The 20,799-nt window shown below is 43.6% G+C and overlaps 1 protein-coding gene across 27 annotated transcripts in view; it reads left to right on the top strand.

Annotated features, from left to right (window-relative positions):
• APBA2 (amyloid beta precursor protein binding family A member 2) overlaps nucleotides 1-20,799 on the top strand; it is a 304,744-nt gene that overhangs the window by 132,683 nt on the left and 151,262 nt on the right. For all 27 annotated transcript variants that reach the window (XR_010590740.1, XR_010590738.1, XR_010590741.1 and 24 more), the window contains 2 exons: nucleotides 18,235-18,315; nucleotides 19,661-19,697. Coding sequence is in view for 22 of the 27 variants with exons in the window: in XM_065558317.1 (XP_065414389.1) it covers nucleotides 18,235-18,315; nucleotides 19,661-19,697 (118 nt within the window). In the remaining 5 variants the exon portion in view is untranslated. The remainder of the gene's footprint in view (nucleotides 1-18,234; nucleotides 18,316-19,660; nucleotides 19,698-20,799) is intronic.

Here is a 20,799-nt window from a genome sequence, read left to right as displayed (position 1 = left end):
TGTAGCTGAAGAGCGGAGCTGCCCGAGAGCTACCGGCTTCATGGTTTGCTGGGCAGCCCCCAGACCTCCAGACCCTGCGCCCCCGGCCAGGCGCTTTCCCTCCCGGGCTCCGGCTGCGCTGGGGAAGTGCCCGGCCGGGGGCACAGGGTCTGGAGGTCTGGGGGCTGCCCGGCAAACCGTGAAGCCGGTAGTGCTCGGGCAGCTGTTTTGCGTGGCTGGGAGGAAGGAGGAGGGGGAATGCGGGGCGTTCAGGGGAAGGGGCAGAGTTGAGGTGGGGCCGGGGAAGGGGCAGATTTGGGGCGGGGAAGGGGGTGTGGCCGGGGCCCTGTAGAATGTCCTCTTTTTAAAATGTTTTAATATGGTAACCCTACGTTATGGCTGTCTGAAATCTCCACAGTGCTAGGTACTGTGGTACGGTCTCTGACAGAGCAGGGCATAGAGTGGGGGAGGGGTAGTATGAGGGGTCATGCTGTGGGAGAGGAAGAGGGGCTTCTTTCTCCTGCTGTGCCTGCCCCCTGACATGTTCGGCCCCTGTCCCTGGAATCTAGGCCTGGGTAGGAAGCGGAGGGGTGGGACCAGCCACTTTTCATGCTGGCTGCTCCGGGTCGCTGCTCTGTGCAGCGCAGTAGCTGCCTGAGAGCGAGCCTGGTTGGGGCGGTGGACCCCTGCCCAGGTCTGTCTGCCAGGGGTCAGGGGCTGAGTGAGCCAGAAACGTGCCAGAGGGGAGGTACAGCAGGAGAAGGACAGGGCAACTCCCCCTAGGTAATTCTGGTGGGGCAGGGAGAGCGCGGAGGCCCCTGGCTGGGTGCAGGGCAGGGAGATTGCTGGGCAGAGGAGACATGTAGGGTGGTCACATGTTCTCCAGTTTAGATTTTGCCCCTCCAGTATGAAGAGGCACAAGTCATCTATGGAGCAAGGATTATAATAGCTGTCTTCCACAGTTCATGCATGGGGGGAATCATTATCTTTACAGATACAGAGCTTTTAAGGCCATTTATGCCACTCCAGCCCTTCTGGGTGGCATAAAGGGCCCAGAATGGGGGGGGGGGGGTGAGGATCTCAGCTGGAAAGTCTCATCTGTCACAGTCAAAATGGAGTAACAATAATAAAAAGATTAGGAAACTTACTGTAAAACTTTAATACTCTACTAAAGAAGAAATGTTCAATGCTCAAAATTCATCCATCCCACTATTTTAAAGATTTTATTTGTGGAAGTGCCATTTGATGAGTCAGCCAGAGATGAACACATATAGAGATAAACAGTACCTTCTCCAAGAGGCTACAGTTAGCCTCTTTGATTAGCACTTTAGCACATTAGCACTTTCATTTCCTCATCGGTTTAGTAGTGGTTACCTTAGCTTGATGAATCCTTCCTCCCCACCCCCATATAGATCATAACTCTGTCCCCTGGATCCCAGCTCATACCAATTAAAACAAAAAGAAAAATGTACAGTGAGGGCTAAACAAAGTTTAGAAGGTGTCAATATATCCTTTTGATTAGGTATTGATCTTATAATGTAATCTTAGATGCTAAATCAGCCGTATGGCCTTGTTTGATATTTATTATGCCATTTATGACTGGCAGACATATTGTCAGAATAATCTTTAGTGTCTCTCAGAAGTTTATTTAGATTATCTCCTGGGATGATGCCATGTTTTCAAATTCTCATTAGTCAAAGTATTCTTTTTTTCCATCCAGGTTTATATTTTGGTAATAACTTTAAAGATGTATTTGACCTCATTTAAAAATCGTTCTGACAAGTGAAATCTTTATCAGATTTAGCCCTTTGGACTTCAAAGACAGTCATAGCAATTTTTACTTTCTTATAAAACAAACCAAACACATTGGGTCCTAGAGGAAGACCTATCTGCCATGTAAAATATTTAATCATCCCATTGTATTTTTTGTCTTTGTGAGCTTTGATTTCTCATTCACCTTGCCTCCCTAATGAGTGAATTTATTAAAAGGGTCCTTTTCAAGGGAGGATTTTCTCTCTCCTTTCTGACAAACACTGTGCCCCATTTGAGATGGATGTAACCTGCTTGCTGTGGCACTCTGTCCCCCTCTAGTGGCAGCTAGACCAGCTAGAGCAGTGGTCTCCAAACTTTTTACATCCAAGATCACTTTTTGAATTTAAGGGCAACCCAGAATCTACCCCTTCCTGTCCCTGAGGCCCCGCCCCTACCCCAAAGCACTGCCCCACTAGCTCCATCCCCCTCCTTTCTCTCTGTCCCTCTCCCTCCCAGTGCAGCAGCCACTGTGGGAAAAAAAACAATTGGGGGTGTCTCTTTTTGGCCCCCCCCCAAATCTTGGCGCCCTAGGCAACCGCCAACGGCCTCTGGAGGGGGGCAGGCAGCAGGTGGCTCTGTGCACTGCCCCTCTCTGCAAGCACCGCCCCTGCAACTCCCATTGGCCACAGCTCCCATTCCCGGCCAATGGGAGCTGCAGGGGTGGTGCTTACAGGCAGGAGCAGTGTGCAGAGGGAGACCCCTGCCCCCTTCCCCTCCCCCCTGACAACGGGGCCGCACTAGCCACTTCTGGGAGCGGCATGGGGCCGGGGCAGGCAGGGAGCCTGTCTTAGCGGCAGCCCCGCAGCACAGCCGGAGATTGTGATCGACTGGGAGATCCTCCAGGATTGATCAGTTGATCGCAATCGACTGGTTCGTGACCACTGAACTAAAGATTGATGAGCCTGTAATAGCCATGGATTAATTGACTCAAATGTATAAAGTCCAGTTTCTTCAGAGGATCTTCTGTACTTCATCAAAGAACTAGAAGAGCTACCCCATACCTTGTGCAGCTTTTGAGAAGCTTGTCCCACAGTGGTTTTGCATGTTTCCTTTAAAAGAGAAATTCAACAAGGAGACCATCCTCAACTTTTTCAGTCTTTCATAGAGTAGGGCATAATTTAGATCTGAAAAGCATGCAGATTTATTGTCTCTTGGTGTGCTTAATCATAGATTTCTGAACATAGTCTCAACTGGTAACCACTTTTGTACCCAGGGATCTGAGGAGAAATAATTCTATTTTACCCATTGTAATCTAACAGAAATCCTTGAGAGTTTTTTTCACTTTCCGTATGGGCTCTTATTTGGCCTATCTTTGGCATATTGAGAATGTATAAAGCTGATACTTTGTTGTAATTAACCTAAAATGTTTATAAACACATAGCACATTCTCACTAATTTTAGGATTTGAAGGTATTCTCCAAACTGCTCCTTGTGCCTCAACAAGTTTGAAACACACATGGAAGGAAGCAATACAAATGTCTTTCATACACATCCTTAATTAGGAAATGGGAATAGGTTTGAAGAGAGAGGTTCAAATCTGTAAGGCCAAATTCCTTACAGATGCCAGTAAGGAATAAATATAAAGACAGCTGGATCTGGCTTGCGATGTTTCTTCTTTACATAAAGTGTGGAGCAAAGATACGCTTGATTATCTCACTCTAACCTGATAGTTACCCTACTGTGAAACTTCTTGGATCATCTGCAAAAAAAGCAAACTTGATTCTGAGATGTATTAACAGGTGTGTTGTGAGCAAGACAGGAGAAGTCATTCTTCCGCTCTACTCTGCTCTGGTTAGGCCTCAGCTGGAGTATTGTGTCCAGTTCTGGGCACCGCATTTTAAAAAAGATGTGGAGAAATTGGAAAGGGTCCAGAGAAGACCAACAAGAATGATTAAAGGTCTTGAGAACATGACCTATGAAGGAAGGCTGAAAGAATTGGGTTTGTTTAGTTTGGAAAAGAGAAGACTGAGAGGGGACATGATAGCAGTTTTCAGGTATTTAAAAGGGTGTCATAAGGAGGAGGGAGAAAACTTTTTCACCTTAGCCTCTAAGGATAGAACAAGAAGCAATGGGTTTAAACTGCAGCAAGGGAGGTCTAGGTTGGACATTAGGAAAAAGTTCCTAACTGTCAGGGTGGTTAAACACTGGAATAAATTGCCTAGGGAGGTTGTGGAATCTCCATCTCTGGAGATATTTAAGAGTAGGTTAGATAAATGTCTATCAAGGATGGTCTAGACAGTATTTGGTCCTGCCATGTGGGCAGGGGACTGGACTCGATGACCTCTCGAGGTTCCTTCCAGTCCTAGAATCTATGAATCTATGAATCTGAATCTGTGGAATGGGGCTTGATTCAACCAACATTAAAATTAGTTAAATTATTTTTAAACAACTGCCCGGTCCAGATGTTAGAACCACAGAGTTATCGGAAGACAGCTATGCTTTCTGCCTTTCAAGAGAGGAGCCAGATATACAGTCTTCAGTGAAGCACATTGGAGTGCTAATGAGCCTTGTTTGACTGACAATCCTTTTCTCCTCAGGAAAGAGGAGGCTCTTTAATCTGTGAAGATTCCCTGACTTGCAGAGATGGAGACTTCAAACCAAGTGTGTTTTGGGAATAGAGTTTTTTCTTTAAACAGTCAGCAGCAATATACTGTAGAAGATTATTCAGTGTAGGCAGATTTTTCAAGGTTTTAGTTTTCAGATCAAATCTAAAACAGCTGCTTAGATGCATTGCTAGGGGGAGAAAACCTTTCAGTTTTACTAGATATCAGGAGGGAATGGTGTGTATTGTTTTTAACAAAGAGATTTACCACATTTTTAAATCCTGACTTGACCTAAATGAGAACAATCCCTGATATCTTCTGTGAAACTACATGAATTCTGGGTTAACAAACTTTGCTATGCATGGGTTTCAAGACCATCTGAGGTAAAATTTCAGTACATGCCGCCCCCCAGCCCAGAGAACCTGTATTGTGGAGTGGAGGGGTGGCAGATGTAGCACTGACCAGCAGAGCTGGAGGATCCCTTTCTCCTGGGACTTGTGGTGGGAGGTGCTGGCAAGGGGCTGTGGGCAGAGGGCTCTGGTTCAGGAGTCAGGGGAGTGCGGGACTCGGGGTCTTCCTGCAGAGCGGGAATGGAGTGGAGGAAGAGCAGATCATAGGGTGAGGTGGGTTTCACGCTGTCTGGAGTGGTTCATGACCATGAGTGTCAACTGGTTGTATGTTCTGTAATTAGATTTCACCAACCCAGTAACAAATAGGAACTCCTGAAGCACTATCATGGTCTTACCATGGAGTTACAGACAGTCCCCTTGTACACTCCAGTCTATCTTGCCACCCAGGCAACCTGGACTGAGTTGTAGTTGGTTGCCATATACCAAAGATCACAAAAGATTCCAGTTTCAAGTCAGTTTGTACCTCAGGGTATGGCTACACTTGCAGCTCTACAGCGCTGTGAGTTAAACCTGTCTTCGTACAGCTGAGTAGGGAAAGCGCTGCAGTCTGTCCACACTGACAGCTGCCAGCACACTATCTTGGCCACATTTGCAGTGGCATTGGGAGCGCTGCATTCTGAGCAGCTATCCCAGCGTTCAAGTGGCTACAATGTGCTTTTCAAAAGGGGCAGGTGGGGTGGAGTGTGACAGGGAGCGTAGGGGAAGAGAGAGTGGGTTTTTGGAGTGCCGACACTGTCAGCACCCTGCCTTGCAAGTTCCGACCCCCCTCCCTCCTCCACCCCTCTCTCACTCACTGAAAGCAAACAGCAGCTATTTGTTTTTTTTCTCATAGACCAGATAAGCAGCCACTGGCCGAAAGGGGCCTCCCTCCTTCCCCCCCACCCCGTGCACCGCCTCTCTCTTCAAGCAAACATTAGCTGTGGGCGGTCCAAAGGGAGCCCCCCTGCCTGCCTCTACTCATTCACAGCAAACAGTAGCTGTGTTTGTTTTTTCGATAAGCAGCTCCCTGAGCGTCCCAGTTCACAACAAAACAAAGAGAGGCATCACAACAAAACAAGGAGAGGAACCTTCACTTAAAAGGATTATGGGGAGTTTCCGGAGGTCAATCACTGCGTAGTAAGGTTACTCCCCGTTTACACTGGAGCACCAGCGTCTCAGCCACTCCACAACAGCTGTTATTCCTCTCGGGGAGGTGGAGTACCTGCAGCGCTGTAGCCACGGAGATACAGCGCTGTAAGTGCCCTGCCAGTGTGGACGGGGAGTGAGTTACTGCGCTGGGGGAGGCTTTATTGCGCTGTAACTCTCAAGTGTAGCCAAGGCCTCAGATCTCACACTAAAGACAATGCTTGTAGTCAATCCTATAGTTAACTAAGAATTTATTAACTAGGAACAAGAAACGAGCTATTTACAGGTTAAAGCAGGCAACATATACACACAAATGAAGTAGTCTATTATTCCAAAAGGTGACAGAGTTGTAGTAATCTGTCAGCATTGAATGTCTTTTAGGGCTAACCCAGGTTGACCCTTGGGATCTCTGCTTCTCTTTCCTAGCTCCAGCCCTGAGAGAGCCCAAAGCGATGAGTAATTTTCATGTCAGCTACCTGTATTTCCTTCTTCCAGAATTCACACCGATGGGATGAGCTTCCTTGCATGTCGCACCTTCATAGAGCTGAGGGGGCCATTTAACCCAGTCTTTGCATCATGATGTTTCACAATGACCCACTTAGTTTTGATAATCCTTTGTGATGGGCTGGGGAACACCCCTCCCTGGGTTCACAAGTTCAGAGCGGGCATTTTTACTGTTATGAAGCAAAACGTACGCATTACATTATAGCATGGGATACAGACATTACAAATAAGATTAATGCATGCAGCAACTTACAAGCATTTTATCGAGTCTAAACTCATATTTACAATTCTAACACCTATTGTGAACAATACTAACATACAGGTGAGCTGGTTTGGTTTCCAGCTATGAATTTGTCAGTGCTTTGCTGACGCCTATAGCCCTGGCAAGAGCTGGCATCTGGTCTACCAGTGTCACAGTGGAGCTTCGGTCTGTTTTGTGGCTGAGGTTGCTTGTGGGGGCTCCCCTGAGTCACTGAGGTCCAGAGACTGTGAAAGGGAGGGGGATTGGGGAAGCAGACCTCTCTATCTCTCTCTGACATACTCGTGTGCACACACACACCATACACATGCCCACCCCCACCACAGGAGAGGGATAGACCAGCTAGCTAAATTTAGAGATGTTGGGGAGAACAGTGGCAGTGGGTGTCTGGGAAGGTGCAGGGGATTTGGGGATAGAGTCTGCAAGGGAGTTTATGTGAGAGGTATGGGGGGATGCTGGGTACCTGCAGGAGGTGAGGAGGCAGGGGCACCCCAGTGCTCTTCCCCCCCCATCCCCACACCTCTCTCACCCTGCCAGACTCCCTACCTCTTGCTGGCCAAGTCCAATGAGATGGGAGGCTCCACTGTAACTGAAGAGGAAGAATTGAGAAGGAATATATCAAGACAGTTAATTTTTAAAACTACTCCAATTTAATTATATTAATCGTAGTTGAAAACTTAAGGCCAACATTTTCCAATCAGGGTGTCTAATGTTATATTGCAGAATCTAGGTAGAAATGGTTTGATTTTTAGAGGTGTCAGTCCCCATCTTGCAATGGGAGGCACAGATGAAAATTGGGCCACTCTTAGGGCTTGTCTACACACGCGCTGGTGCAGCTGAACTGATGTAGCTGTGCCTCTGTAGCGCTTAGTGAAGACGCTACCTAAGCTGACTGGAGAGCTTCTCTTGGGCTAGGGTGATTTAGGGAGCTGAGACAGGGTATTTTGGAGGGAAAAGCTAGGACCAGCCCAGTTCTGTCAGAAAGTGTAGGCTGAAGTTTATATTGTAGTGGTGTTTCTATAGCCAAAGCCCAGAAATGGAGGGGATTTGGACTGACTAGTCCATGTGTTCTGTTGAGGACAAGGTAGAGACTTCATTCATGGGAGATTCAGTTTAGGCGCCGGAGTTAGACTGTTGTGGGCACTGTATTCAAATTAAAAATTTAAAATGAATGGCCGGCAATTTCAAAGGGCAGTTACTAGAGTGAGTTATAGTGCATGAACAGTCGTGCCACTTCCCCACAGTGTTCTGCCAGTGTATTACAGATCCACACTGTTTCACTCCAGCTCCTCATGTCCTGGATCTCTGCTGCTCTAGTCTAGTTGTGTGGAGGATTTGTGGTATCAACAAATATTCACTAGGGAAGATGAAAAGATTACAGACTTACTTCCACATCTGACCATATCAAAATTTGAACCTATGTCTCCAGAATGCAGGGAAACCACTCTGTCATTTACCTCATGAATAAATTTAATTTTGTGATTTGCTGAAGAGTGCACATTCAGTACTGGCATCCAACAGAATAAGCTGCTTTTTTGTAATTATTTGTGTTTGTTTCCCCTTTGTTGTAGACATGCACAGTATAATTAGAATTGATTAATACTATCACTGCACTCCTATAGCATTTCATAAACTAAAGCAGCTCTGGGTATTTGTATTTCATAAAGAAAAGCACCAGCGAGTATCCTTTGGAATAGTCTCAAGCTTTGTTTCGGTAGCTCGTTTATTCAAGCAAGTTCTAATAAAAACATGCACGACTGACTGAAATGAGCTATGCCTGATCGTTCATTCAAAAGCTCTCTTCCAACAAGTCTAAAGTAGGAGGCAGTAAGTGCACTGCAGTGTGTCTGCATTTGACATGTTTTTTTTAGCACAGAGTTGGTACCCATAATGCCTATTTGTATCCAGCCTGACAGTTACTTTGACAGCTCCAAAGATGCTCATTTAACTTCTACCAGGACCAGTTGTTTCAGGTTTGACTACATGAGAACAAAAATTCAGTCTTTAGGATGATTAGATTACTCAGTTGGTTACTGCTTTCCTGTTGAGCAGAGCTGGGTGAAGAATGGTAAATCTATTTTCTGCGGAGGATTTCGAGATTTTTGAAATTCGCTTTCATTCTGATTCAGAATGAAAACCAAAAAGGTTGAAATTCTCTGTGAAACAACTGCACAAAGCCAAGCAGGGCACCAGGTGGAGAGCCTGCCCAGCATTCTGCCAAGGAACTGCAAGCCTGGGAGCTGTAACTTCCTGGCTCCCTGTTTGTCCAGCAATCAGGCTACTGAAGAACTGGAAGCCCTGGGTCCCTGGGAGTCCAGCAAGCTCACAAGAAACCATGAGAACCTTGCCTCGTGTTTTGGAAGAATGTTGTTGAAATTGACATGGTCCTTTGGAATGTTTCTATTTTGGTAAATCTGGTGGAAAAAATGCTAAATGTTAATTTTTTTGACCAGCTCCACTCTTAACCACATGTAACATCAGGTAATACCATCACTCCAAACCCTAATCCCTCATTTTAGTTGCTCCTCTTTGGAACTACAGAAATATTTCTTTCCATTTTTTTCTGTCACTTCTGAAATGTGCTGCTACTTCTTAGAAATTGCTATATAACTAATGGAAACAGTGACAGCAGTTGAAGTTGCTTGATGGCTGGCCATTATTCCACGATAAAAAAAAATGTCAACAGTCAGAAACAATCTTCTTCAAAAGTCTGTGCTTAAATGTATCTTGGTAGATCAGATTACATTTGTCTGATTGACTGAGTTGCATAACATGGCTGAAATGGTCGCTTAGTGTAGTCTAAATGCGGCATCTCACTAATGGTGTGTTGAGCAGTTCTCATTCAATATCACCAGCATCCATTAGAGGAAATGATTAAGTCAATTTTAGGGCTTATGAAAGGTGCCAGATAGGATTTCGGCTTGCAGTTCAGTCAGTCTCTGAGACAGATGCCATAGTGGCAGTGGATGCTTCCCTACACTTTCCTGGCCTATCAGATTCACACCTGTCCTGGAAAGAGCACACATGTGGGTGAAAGGTTAATTAGATCCATGAGCTCATTCATGTCTTACTGTGTCTGCTGGGGTTTCCAGCAAGGGTGCTAACTGGAACCAACTATAGCCTATTTCTGTCCCATTGTGTAGCTTAGATAAGAGGCTGGGTATTGTCTAAACTTAGGTTTCAAAATTTTAAATATATAATTTTTTAAAAATTCTTTGATCTAATTTTTAAACAGCACTGCATGAAGAGATTGTCAGGTGTGTATTATAAACCAAATTATTCAGGTGTGTGTCTTAAAACCTGACTCTGGCTTTGAACCTGGTGTGTATGATCTGTATGTTTGTGCACACTCTGTGTGTCAACCCTTTACCACAATTAGTGGTAATGGAAGGCTAATCATATTTCACTTGCCTATCAAAACAAATTCCTCTCCCAAATAAATTCTGAAAGGCAGCCAGACCTCCTGGCTTTCACTAGAACTAATTTTTCAATCAGAGGAGCATCACAGAGTTCAGCAGGGCAAGGATGGTATTCAGGATAGTGAAGTTGCAACTGAGATCCTCTGGGAGGGCTGTATGGTTAAGTTGCGCTTTGTGAATGGTCCATGCTAACTACCTTGTACTGTGTTAAGTAACCATAGGGAAAGCTCTCTGAACAAACTTCTGTATGGGCTAAGATAACACTCTCTTGCAAGAAGTGCCTTGGGAACTTTAGTGACCACAAGTGGGTAGGACTTTGATTTTACTTCTTATCCCCCCAACAGCACCTTCAGCTGTCTAGTGTGTGTTCTAACACTGTGCTGGACACTGATTCATTACTGGCTCAGAGGATTAACCACCAACACCACCTCCTTTGGTACTCTGGAAGTTCCTCAGATGCCTCCTATGAAGTCAGGCACAATCCTGCATAGACTGGGAGAGCTGGAAAAGAGTACGGCCTACTGGGGCATGGCTGCAGGCCATCACGTACAAGATTAGCCAGATCTCCCTTAACTGACAAGTACAGTAACTCCTCACTTAAAGTCGTCCCGGTTAACGTTGTTTCGTTGTTACGTTGCTGATCAATTAGGGAACATGCTCGTTTAAAGTTGTGCAATGCTCCCTTCTAACGTCGTTTGGCAGCTGCCTGCCTTTTCCACTGTTTGCAGGAAGAGCAGCCCGGTGGAGCTAGCTGGTGGGTGGTTGGAACCAGGGTGGACCGGCAGCCCCCTATCAGCTCCCCGCTCCCTTAAGTTCCCTGTGCAGCAGCTGCCCAGCAGGCTAGCAATTGCAGCTGTCCCTCCTCCCACTGCCATGTGCTGTTCCTGCCCACTGCCTTGGAGCTGCTCCCTGAGACTCCTGCTTGCTGGGGGGATAGGGGGAAAGAAGAGGGGGGCTAATGTCCGGGTGTCCCCCTCCCCCCTGCTCCTGCACCCTGCTTACCCCATCTTCCATAGAGCAGGGGGGACACACGACAGGGAGCTTCCAGGCAGCAGCAGCTGCTGTCCGGTCTCAGCTTGCTGATCTAATTAACAAGGCAGTGTACTTCTGACCTCACTCTTCATACTTAAAGGGGAAATGCGCATCTCTCTCTCTCTCTCTCTCACACACACACACACACACACACACACACACACACACACACACACACAGTGTGTCTCTGTCTGCCCTCCCTCCTTTCCTGCTGCCTTGTAGAGTGTGAGAGTTAACCCTTGAGGGCTCAGCCAATTGCTAGTTCATCATTTAGCAGTAAGGCATTCCCTGGAAAATATCCTACCCTCTGACTCCTCCACCTCAACCAAGCTTCACAATCATCATCACTGTGTACCAGTATTAAATTGTTTGTTTAAAACGTATAGAGTGTGTGTGTGTGTGTATATACATACATATATAGTCTTTTGTCTGGTGAAAAAAATTTCCCTGGAACCTAACCCCCTCATTTACATTAATTCTTATGGGGAAATTGGATTCACTTAACATCGTTTCGCTTAAAGTCGCATTTTTCAGGAACATAACTACAACATTAAGTGAGGAGTTACTGTATCATGGCATATTTTGAATGTTTAGGATAAAGATAACCATATCCATTTCCATATGCAGAGGAACTAGAGGCAGGGAGAGGAGAGAAAAATTGCAGGTAGGAATTGGAATACTTAGGACCAAATTTTCAGAGCCCTTCAACCTGGCCAATGAAATTTCCCACAGAGGTTTTTTGCACTATTTGCCCAGCTACCCAATTGTGCATGCAAAATATTCATTTATATATGCAAATGCATGTGGCAGTGCTCGCAATTCTGGCATCCATGACTAAAAAGGTGACCTGAAAACAGGCCCAGCTTTCAGTCAGAAATTGCTTACCTTGTGTGCGTATGTGTTGGTGCACAAATCTGGGGTTCTTATGCACACTATCTAGGTGGTAAAATGAGAGGGTCACACGTGGTCCATCTCAGAGAAGATGCTTGGAAAAAAATGTTCTACTGGAGAAGGCCCTACTGTCCAGCTTGTCAGTTGTGTGCATTTTTACAATACAATACAATAATATGTTAATGGAGAGGAAGTAGGGGGGGAGCATGAAATTGCACAGCCCTTCATCACGAAAGCATTTGGTTATTTGTTATTAAAAAAGCCTCCCAAATTAATGTGACAGTATGGTTAATAGGAAATTTGCTAAAAATAATGTTCTGCCTATGTTATCTGCTGAATAATACATGGAGATATCCATCTCCTAGAACTGGAAGGGACCTTGAAAGGTCATAGAGTACAGCCCCCTGCCTTCACTAGCAGGACCAAGTACTGATTTTTTTGCCCCAGATCCTTTAAGCGGCCCCCTCAAGGATTGAACTCACAACCCTGGGTTTAGCAGGCCAATGCTCAAACCACTGAGCTATCCTTCCCCCTATATAAGAAAGAGTTGATTAAGCGGGAAAAGAGCTTTTTTAGCCTGTGTGTACAAATAGCAGCAGTTTGTAGCAAAAGACATTGATTAAATATTAAGGGCTCTATCCAGCGGAAAATATCCACCACTTTCCAGGCTACATCAGGCTGCAAATGTTCCAAATGTTGGCTTCACCTCAGGATTGGCAGTGCTGGAGACTAGTCAGCTGCTCTGTAAAGCTTGCAAGTTTGTTGTGAAGAAGGGGTATTGTTGAACTGCTAGGGTTGGAAGATAGTTAATGTGATAAATTCCCTATTCTCAGTAGGTCTACCACACCTTTCACAAATTATTACCCTAAAGATGGACACAGCTCTATTGCCTCATTATGGGGGAATAAGAATATTTAAGCTGTCAGAGCTGCCTTCCTTGAAGTTGGGAGTTTCTTCAGTTCTGCAAATCCTAACCCACGGCTGGTGGTTTTGTTTTGTTTTTGTTTGGTGTGAGGAATCTTAATTCTAATGAACTCCCTTCTGCTCTTTGGCTGACAGCTCAGCCTGGAAGGGATCTAGTTATGTGGTCCCTTTGGTATTTTCCCATTTACCTACAGGTAAAACCCTGCCTCCTCACATCATTTAACTACTTGCAGCTAGTGTTTTGATATTTGGTCTGTCTGGGGTTCATTAAAGAGTGGGAGAGACTCCGTTTACCTGACAGAGGAGACTTGCTCATCATAACTGTACAAAGCCATTTGAAGGGGTCGGATTTTGGGATAAACCCTGTATTTTATACCTTTCATTTTTCTATAATCACACCAATCGTGTTGCACAGCATGGCATTATGCTATTATGATGCTGTCATTTTAAAAATGTTTTGAATAGACTCTTTCATATGTAGCAAGTTCAGTAGAAGAGGGCTAAAAATAGTCAGTCTGATCGTAAGAGAGTATATTGGTGTCTTCTGTTTTGAGGAGGAGAAAAAGGGTATTCCTGCTGTCTTTCTGGTAAGTGCTTTTCAGGTATGCCTTTGAGGTTGGGGAACAGAAAGGGAAAAAAAGCTTGAGAGAGGTCTATATAAACAAGCTCATAATTCATTTATACTTTAAATCACTTTTAAATATAAATATTTATAGTCATATAGCCTTCTTCTGGATTGTTGTATGTGCCGTACAACAATTTGTTAATGGGGATTAACTGAACTCCAGGAGAACAATTCTTAAATGAGGATATCTGAACAGGATGTCCAAATCCTGTTTTTGCTTAAACATATTGTCACTTTAGTACATGAATGGGCATCTTACATGTCTAAATCCTGATTTGAGTGTCCGGATGGGGGGCTGGGATATCTTAAGACACCTATGTAAGAAGAGTAAGTCCCCAGTCTTTACTTGGTAGAACTTGTTCTCTTTAAATCAGACTCTCTCTGACAAGTCTGTAGCATTGTAATCCAGTTATTAGATGAGTTATGATCATAATAGACCCCAGATTTCCAGTTTGGCTGTTGGTCCTGTCATGTTACATTAATAACTCCCATTCAGGTGGATAATGCTTTATAATATTCTTCAGTTGTGGGTAGTTTCCTCAAATTTCATTTTCTAAGTATTATAGCTTTAGCTGTCTGTCACTTACTTCCACTATCAATGCAAACTTGAAATTCTGTAAATTAACATTAATAAATTAATGTTAAAATAAATTAAGAAAACATGTGTCCAGTAATGTATGTGTTAGTAGTGGAATTGAAGGCCTTTCAGCCCTGGTCTACACTGGGGGAGGGGCGGGGGAGGGTCGACCTAAGATATGCAACTTCAGCTACACAAATAACGTAGCTGAAGTCGGCGTATCTTATGTCGACTTACCTGGCCCTGAGGACAGCAGCGAGTCGACCACTGCCGCTCCCCCGTCGACTCCGCTTCCGCCTCTCGTGAGCTGGAGTTCCGGAGTCGACGGGGAGCATGTTCAGGGATCGATTTATCCACGTCTAGACGAGACGCGATAAGTCGATCCCTGAAAGATTGATCTCTATCTGCCAATCCGGTGGGTAGTGAAGATCTGCCCTTAGACTCTTTTATGGAGTCCCCCTGGAAAATCTAAATTCTAATATTGCTTTAGCATCTGTCTGCAGTTGACTCAAAGTCTCAACTGCTTTGCATTGGTCAACTCCCTTATCTCCTTCCATATAAGTAAGATTACTTGGTTTCCAGCTCTAGCTATGTATGAAATATGTGGGCAACTCAGCCTAACTTGCACTTTCTACACAGGCTTGTCCTGTGACATCTAAATCAAAGGCTAAATGTTTTGCCCCTTTGAGGAGAAGGAGGGCCTGGAGTTGTGGCAGCTCTTCTTCCCCGCTCCTCCTGGAGAGGAGTACCTTTAGAGACCACCCCTTAGTATCAATGCTATAGCTGCTGCTGCTCATCCTACTTGCAGGAAGAGCGTGAGGCCTAGAAACTCCTCAAACTCCTCCTCCTCTTTTCACTTCAGATTCCTCTGCCTGGTGAGTCCTCAATTCATCAGCCAATGAAGAGGCATGGGAGAGCACTGCTCCCCTAGGCCAAGAGGTAAGAAGAGGATAGAGTGGTCTCCTGTTCTTTAGCTGGATTGCTTCCCCCTGCTCCCACTGTCCCCTTTGCACCTGTATGTAAGCCCAAACTCCGAAAATTGATCAGACATGGAACATGACAGTTAATCAAACTGAATCATTTGCACCCAACATCCTGTGTAAATAAAACTGTGGAGTGGGACTCATAATTATTTAAAGGAGTCACTGGAAAAACTGTAGTCTTCATGCATAGAGGCTAAGTAGTAAATAAAGACACATTTATGAGTGCAGGTAATATATTGAATAGAGAGGTGGCATAAAGGATCTCTGCAGGTTATGGATTCTGCATAATGGGGTTCTGATCTCAGTCATAGCCTCTACAAACTAACATATAACATACACAATAAATATGTGACCGCAAACATTAAAGGAATGAAGTAAACCCAAGGTCCCTTCTGAAAACAGCAATTTCAGTAAATGACTACTATAAATAATTTAAAAATGAAAGTCTCATCTAAATGATGAAATAGTTAGATCTAACATTAGGATAGTATAGAATTGCATATGAAATTGAGCATAACTACCATCAAAGGGGATTTTTGTATAAAAGCCACATCTGACTAACTAATGTCCAGCTGTCTCTTTTTATATTAGGCTTTATTTCTTGGAGTATATAGCCATCTCAAATCTAATTTACTATACTGAGTATATGCTCACCAAACCAATTCAGTGTTATTCTAACCCAGTTCATTTGTTACATGCTGATGCATTTTTCAGTTCAGCCAAGTGTGCAGTAATCAGAACTGACAGTCTTTTTAAAATAAATAAATTAAAAAATTTAAATGCTCTTTCACATACTTGAACCAATATATTTACTGTCATTCTTTTTTACAAATTGATATATTTCCATTACAGTCATATCATTACCTCTGCTTAAAGCATTTCTGATCTAATCCCAGTATTTTAAAAATGATTTGGCTTTGATAGTTGTGATGTTCTAACTCTGTGGATATTTGTTCACCCATATTAACGTATTTCACTACACATCAGCACATATTGTACCATATTAGTTTAACCATCCAACATAATAAAATTTGTCTGGTCTCAAACAGAAAAGCATTTATAGACATTAAGAGAATGTAGTAAGCTTCTTGACTATCATAGCTATGTACAGTATCTAGCTAACGTCGTCCGTGGAGCTTTATGAAGCTCCCCCCAGAACTCTTGATAGTGTGGGCAGTTCAGACATTTGTTTCCTGAGACTATCATGTTTTCTTGGAAGGAGTCTTGGACTATACCCTACCGAGTTGCCATATCTGAAAATCAAGCTAATAAGAGTGAGTTTAAAGGAACTTGTGTCCCCTACAGTAGTACTACAGAGTCAAGTTTTTGCCCTGCTGACTGACTATTATCCGTCCAGGGAAAAAGTTGTCCCTGACTCAAAGATACAAACTCTTTCTAGCCTACAACTACATTTTGGTATGGAGGCAGTCAGTGAGAGGGGCTAAGCAGTTCAGAAATCACCTTTCACACTGCCACCTGGAAATAATAACAAACTGGCAATATTTTGCAATCCAAAGATCTCAAAACAGTTTACAAACCTTAATATGAAGCCTCACAACACCACTTTGAGGCATGCAAGTATTCCCTTTATACATATGGGAAATCGAGACACAGAAATTAAGTGACTTGCTAAAAATTATACAGAGGATCTGTGGCAAAGTCAGAAATACAATTTAGTTTTCTAGATTTCTAAGAATAGAACCTGAATCTGAGTCGTGTTGCATAGCCCTGCAACAATCCTTGCCTGGCAACCGAGGAAGAGGGTTGTCCCTTGTACCAGCAGACTGTCAGGGCTCCACAGCATATATCAGAAGTGGGGGAAGGGTTCTGCTCCTGAGAAAAATGGGATTACGAAGGGAATGATCTGAAATGCTTTGCAGTTCCTTGATGTGGATTTTCTCTTGGAGTTGCCATGGCAGGCCGGTAGCCCTGCTGCCACTATGCCAGCATTCTCCTTAGGACTTGTGTGGCTTAAAAGGATGACGGGAGGGAATCTGTCAAAGTTATGGTTCCCTTTCTCAGATCTGAAATATCCATTTCTGTGAGGCCGCTCACCACTCTATTGATTTTTGCATGCCATTGAGTGCCCCCAACTCCCACTGTGGTCAAAGGGTGTTGAGGCCACTCAGCAACTTGTAGGAGACACCCTTCATGTTCAAGCGTCAGGCCGACGAGAGCCCTACAAAATCAGAATAAGGTGATACTAAAAATAGAATCAAGCCCTCTTTCTTATTTCTATAACACTCAAATTAAACTGCTTTTGTGACCTGGAGCTGGGATTTTAGCTTTCGTTTATGCATATTGTATGAAATTCACCACTGTGCATAGGGCCATGATGAGTACAGCCCTGCAAATCCGCAGGTATCCGCTTCATCTTGGATGTGGATATCCAGGGACCATTTTTGCGGATAGTGGATCGGATGCAGATACAACTGCGCAGGACTCTACTCACCCACTCGCCGCTCCGCTTCCTGTTGAGCAGCTTGGGCCCTTCGGGCAGCACCAGCATCCCCACCCTTGCCCGGCCCAGCAGCACTGGTTGCACTCCCAGTCCCGGGCCTGGGCTGCTGGCAACTGGGCAGCAGGGCCCACCCCCGGCCATGGGAATTGGAGCAGGCAGGGCCCTGGCACCCCACCTCTCCACCCCACTGTGATGCAACACACACTGCTGCTTCCATGTGCACTTCAGCAAAGAGATGCATCAGTTCTTTGTAAAGTATATATCCCTTTTGGTGAAGCAGGTAGAGGGGACCAGAACACCTTAAAGAGAAACTGTGCTGAAATCAGCTCATTAGATGGGATCACAAATCTAAAATCTGGTGTCTTTGTGGAATTTTTGCCTATTGTTCTTACTCACTCAGTAGTTTAGAACTGCACCCACTGTAATTGATTCTTGAGATACTAGGTAAATGACTTGACCCACTGTGGAACTGGTCATGCAGTTTCTTTGATGAGTAGACTCCTACAGATTTGGTTGAGGTTCCTTCTAATTTTTTAGAGGGTACTGTCAAGATATGTTCAATTATTTTAAAAAAATTCTCTCGCCAGTACACTGAGATAAATTCTGCTTTGGGTCACATTGATGAGGTCTTTGTGATTTATTTAGGAGAGGGTTGAAAAGAAATGAAAGTGTTTCTCTGATTCCTTACAGGTGTGCAATGGTTTAGAACAGCCAAGGAAACAACAACGTTCTGACCTAAATGGACCAATTGACAACAATAATGCACCAGAGGTAAGCACCTTAGGCCCGTATTCTCCCTCCTGCCCCAAAATTTCTCCCCTCCATGGGCAGCAAATATTTCATTAAATGAGAGAGAGATTAGGATGACCTAATCTCTCTCTCGCTCTCTCTCAAGTAATAGCAGCTTCCATGACTGCATGTTTCTTGCGGCTCACAAAGCTTCCATGAACCAGTAGCGGCAGCAGTCACTTTTTATAACAGCCCATTTTATAAACACAGTCCTAAAATGTTCAGGTGATATAAGGAGACTTCAGAAATTCTTGTTTTGGGGGCCATTGGAAAGTAAGGGCAGCATCAGAATGTGGCTGGTTTCCTCTCCATCTCTTTCTTGTGTGAAATTGCTGCATTTGGTGTCAAAGGATTACTAAAATTCCTGTAGGAATAATATCTCTGTGAATAAACCCTACCAACTGATCCACACATCACATTGTTCACAGCTGAAGGCCCAACTGATTCACAACCTTACAAGTAGCCTCTGTGGTGAGCTGTGAACCTGCTCAGTCAGCTGTGAAAAAGATGCTGTGATAGACATCAGAGATGGGCTAGTGGCACTGAATAATAGAGCAAAGGAGGAGTCTAAGAATGCAGCGAGGATGTGCTTGGGGCCAGACATGATGACTTAAAATCTGAGGGGTCTGTTATCGCAAAAGTGCACAAGGGAGTTATGGTAGTAGTAGCCTGTAATGTAAATGAAGACTTGCCCATACAAAAAGCCCTCTTCCATCATTGGGGAAATTAACCCCTATATTGGAGACCTTAATGCTCAAACTGGTATAACATTGCCAACAAGGGAGTCTATGAACTGAACTTCGATTGAGTAGTATTAAAGTAGCATCTAGGACCCCCAACTAAGATAAGAGATTATGCTAGGCACTGTACCAATACAGAGAGGGTTCCAATATAGACCATGACTCTAGTTTTGTTTAGTATACCTCTACCCTGATATAACGCAACCTGATATAACACGAATTTGGATATAACGCGGTAAAGCAGTGCTCCAGGGGGGCAGGGCTGCGCACTCCGGTGGATCAAAGCAAGTTTGATATAACGCGGTAAGATTTTTTGGCTCCCAAGGACAGCGTTATATCGAGGTAGAGGTGTATTTTATTTTTTTAATTACAGACCCATGAAATTAATTAATGATATTTAAAAACATTGTACTGTCTAAATAGCAGCCATGTAAAACCATAAAGAGAAAATTAAATATTTTTTTAAGAATTCAGTCTAAAAATGGATCTTTCATTATATTAAATATAATAGAAGTTATCCTTTATGGTCTGAACTTGATTTTGCTGTTTTGATAGTTATACAGTGCATTATTTTTACTTCCCAACAGACAAAGAAAGTGTCTTCGTTTCCAAGTTTTGTTGATGGTAAGTAAATTTGACTGTATTCTAAGGTTACAGTAATATAAAACAAAATACTAAAAAACCCACAAAAAATCCAAGATTTTGCAACTGTAAAATTTGAGTAAGAAATAAGTATAATATATTATGCACAACATATACCTTACGTATAAGCCGGTAAAGTTCTCACCATGTTCTCAACAGAGCATATATGCAGTGAATAATGTTCAAACCTATCCCTTCTTTAGGTTCGGCTTAACCGAGCTATCCGTAAAAAACACAATGTAAACTTCAGCCTAAACTTTGATCCCAAACTTGGCTGGTCCTTCAATTTTCTCTGCAGAACAAGTCAGTCTCAGACTGTAATTCACTCTTCTTCTCACAAAGAGTCTATCTGTTCTCATATCTTGGTTGGAGCTTATTGAATCCATGTGAGTTTGAATCAGAAGTAATGAAACTGCTTCCATGCATGTTCAGACAGCTGATACAGGAAGGCTCAACACAGGAGGCTGCTATCTTTAAATATGCTGGTCAATTTAGTTTCATTATTCACATTGTTCCCATTAAATGAGGGAAAATGTCTAGCCTGATTCAGTAAAATATTTGTACATATGCCTAACTTTAAGCACATAACTTCAGTCTGACTACTCAAAGTTAGGCCTAAAGTTAGGCACATCAGGCTTAAGCACTTTGCTGAATGAAGGCTTTAGGTATCACTTTCATAACCAGCTTAAACACTGGCAAACGACGTTAATAGACTTTAAAACCAAAAGGGACTATAATGATGATCTAGTCTGACCTCATGTATAACACAGAATGTCAAGTGATTCCTGCATCCAACCCTGATGTCTGGTTGAGCTAGAACATCTCCCTTAGAATGAATGTCATCTACACAATCACTTTCTTGCATATCAATCATATTTTGATCACAGTGGGTACAAGGTTCACTTAGTTGCATCCTTTCTGTTTATCCTGATCTTTTCCAGACTGACAACCTTGATGATTTCTTTATTAAAAGATTATCTTTTACTGGAAAGAAAAAAAAACAATCAATACTCCTCCTCTTGTGAGTTTTGAATTACAGAAGTAATAAATATATGATACTCACCTTTGCAGAAGACAAAAGGGA

Source organism: Chrysemys picta, chromosome 10 (assembly GCF_011386835.1).
Source record: "Chrysemys picta bellii isolate R12L10 chromosome 10, ASM1138683v2, whole genome shotgun sequence".
NCBI lineage: Eukaryota > Metazoa > Chordata > Testudines > Emydidae > Chrysemys > Chrysemys picta.
Note: the sequence above shows the minus strand (reverse complement) of the source record. Positions and strands in the feature narration are given on the sequence as shown.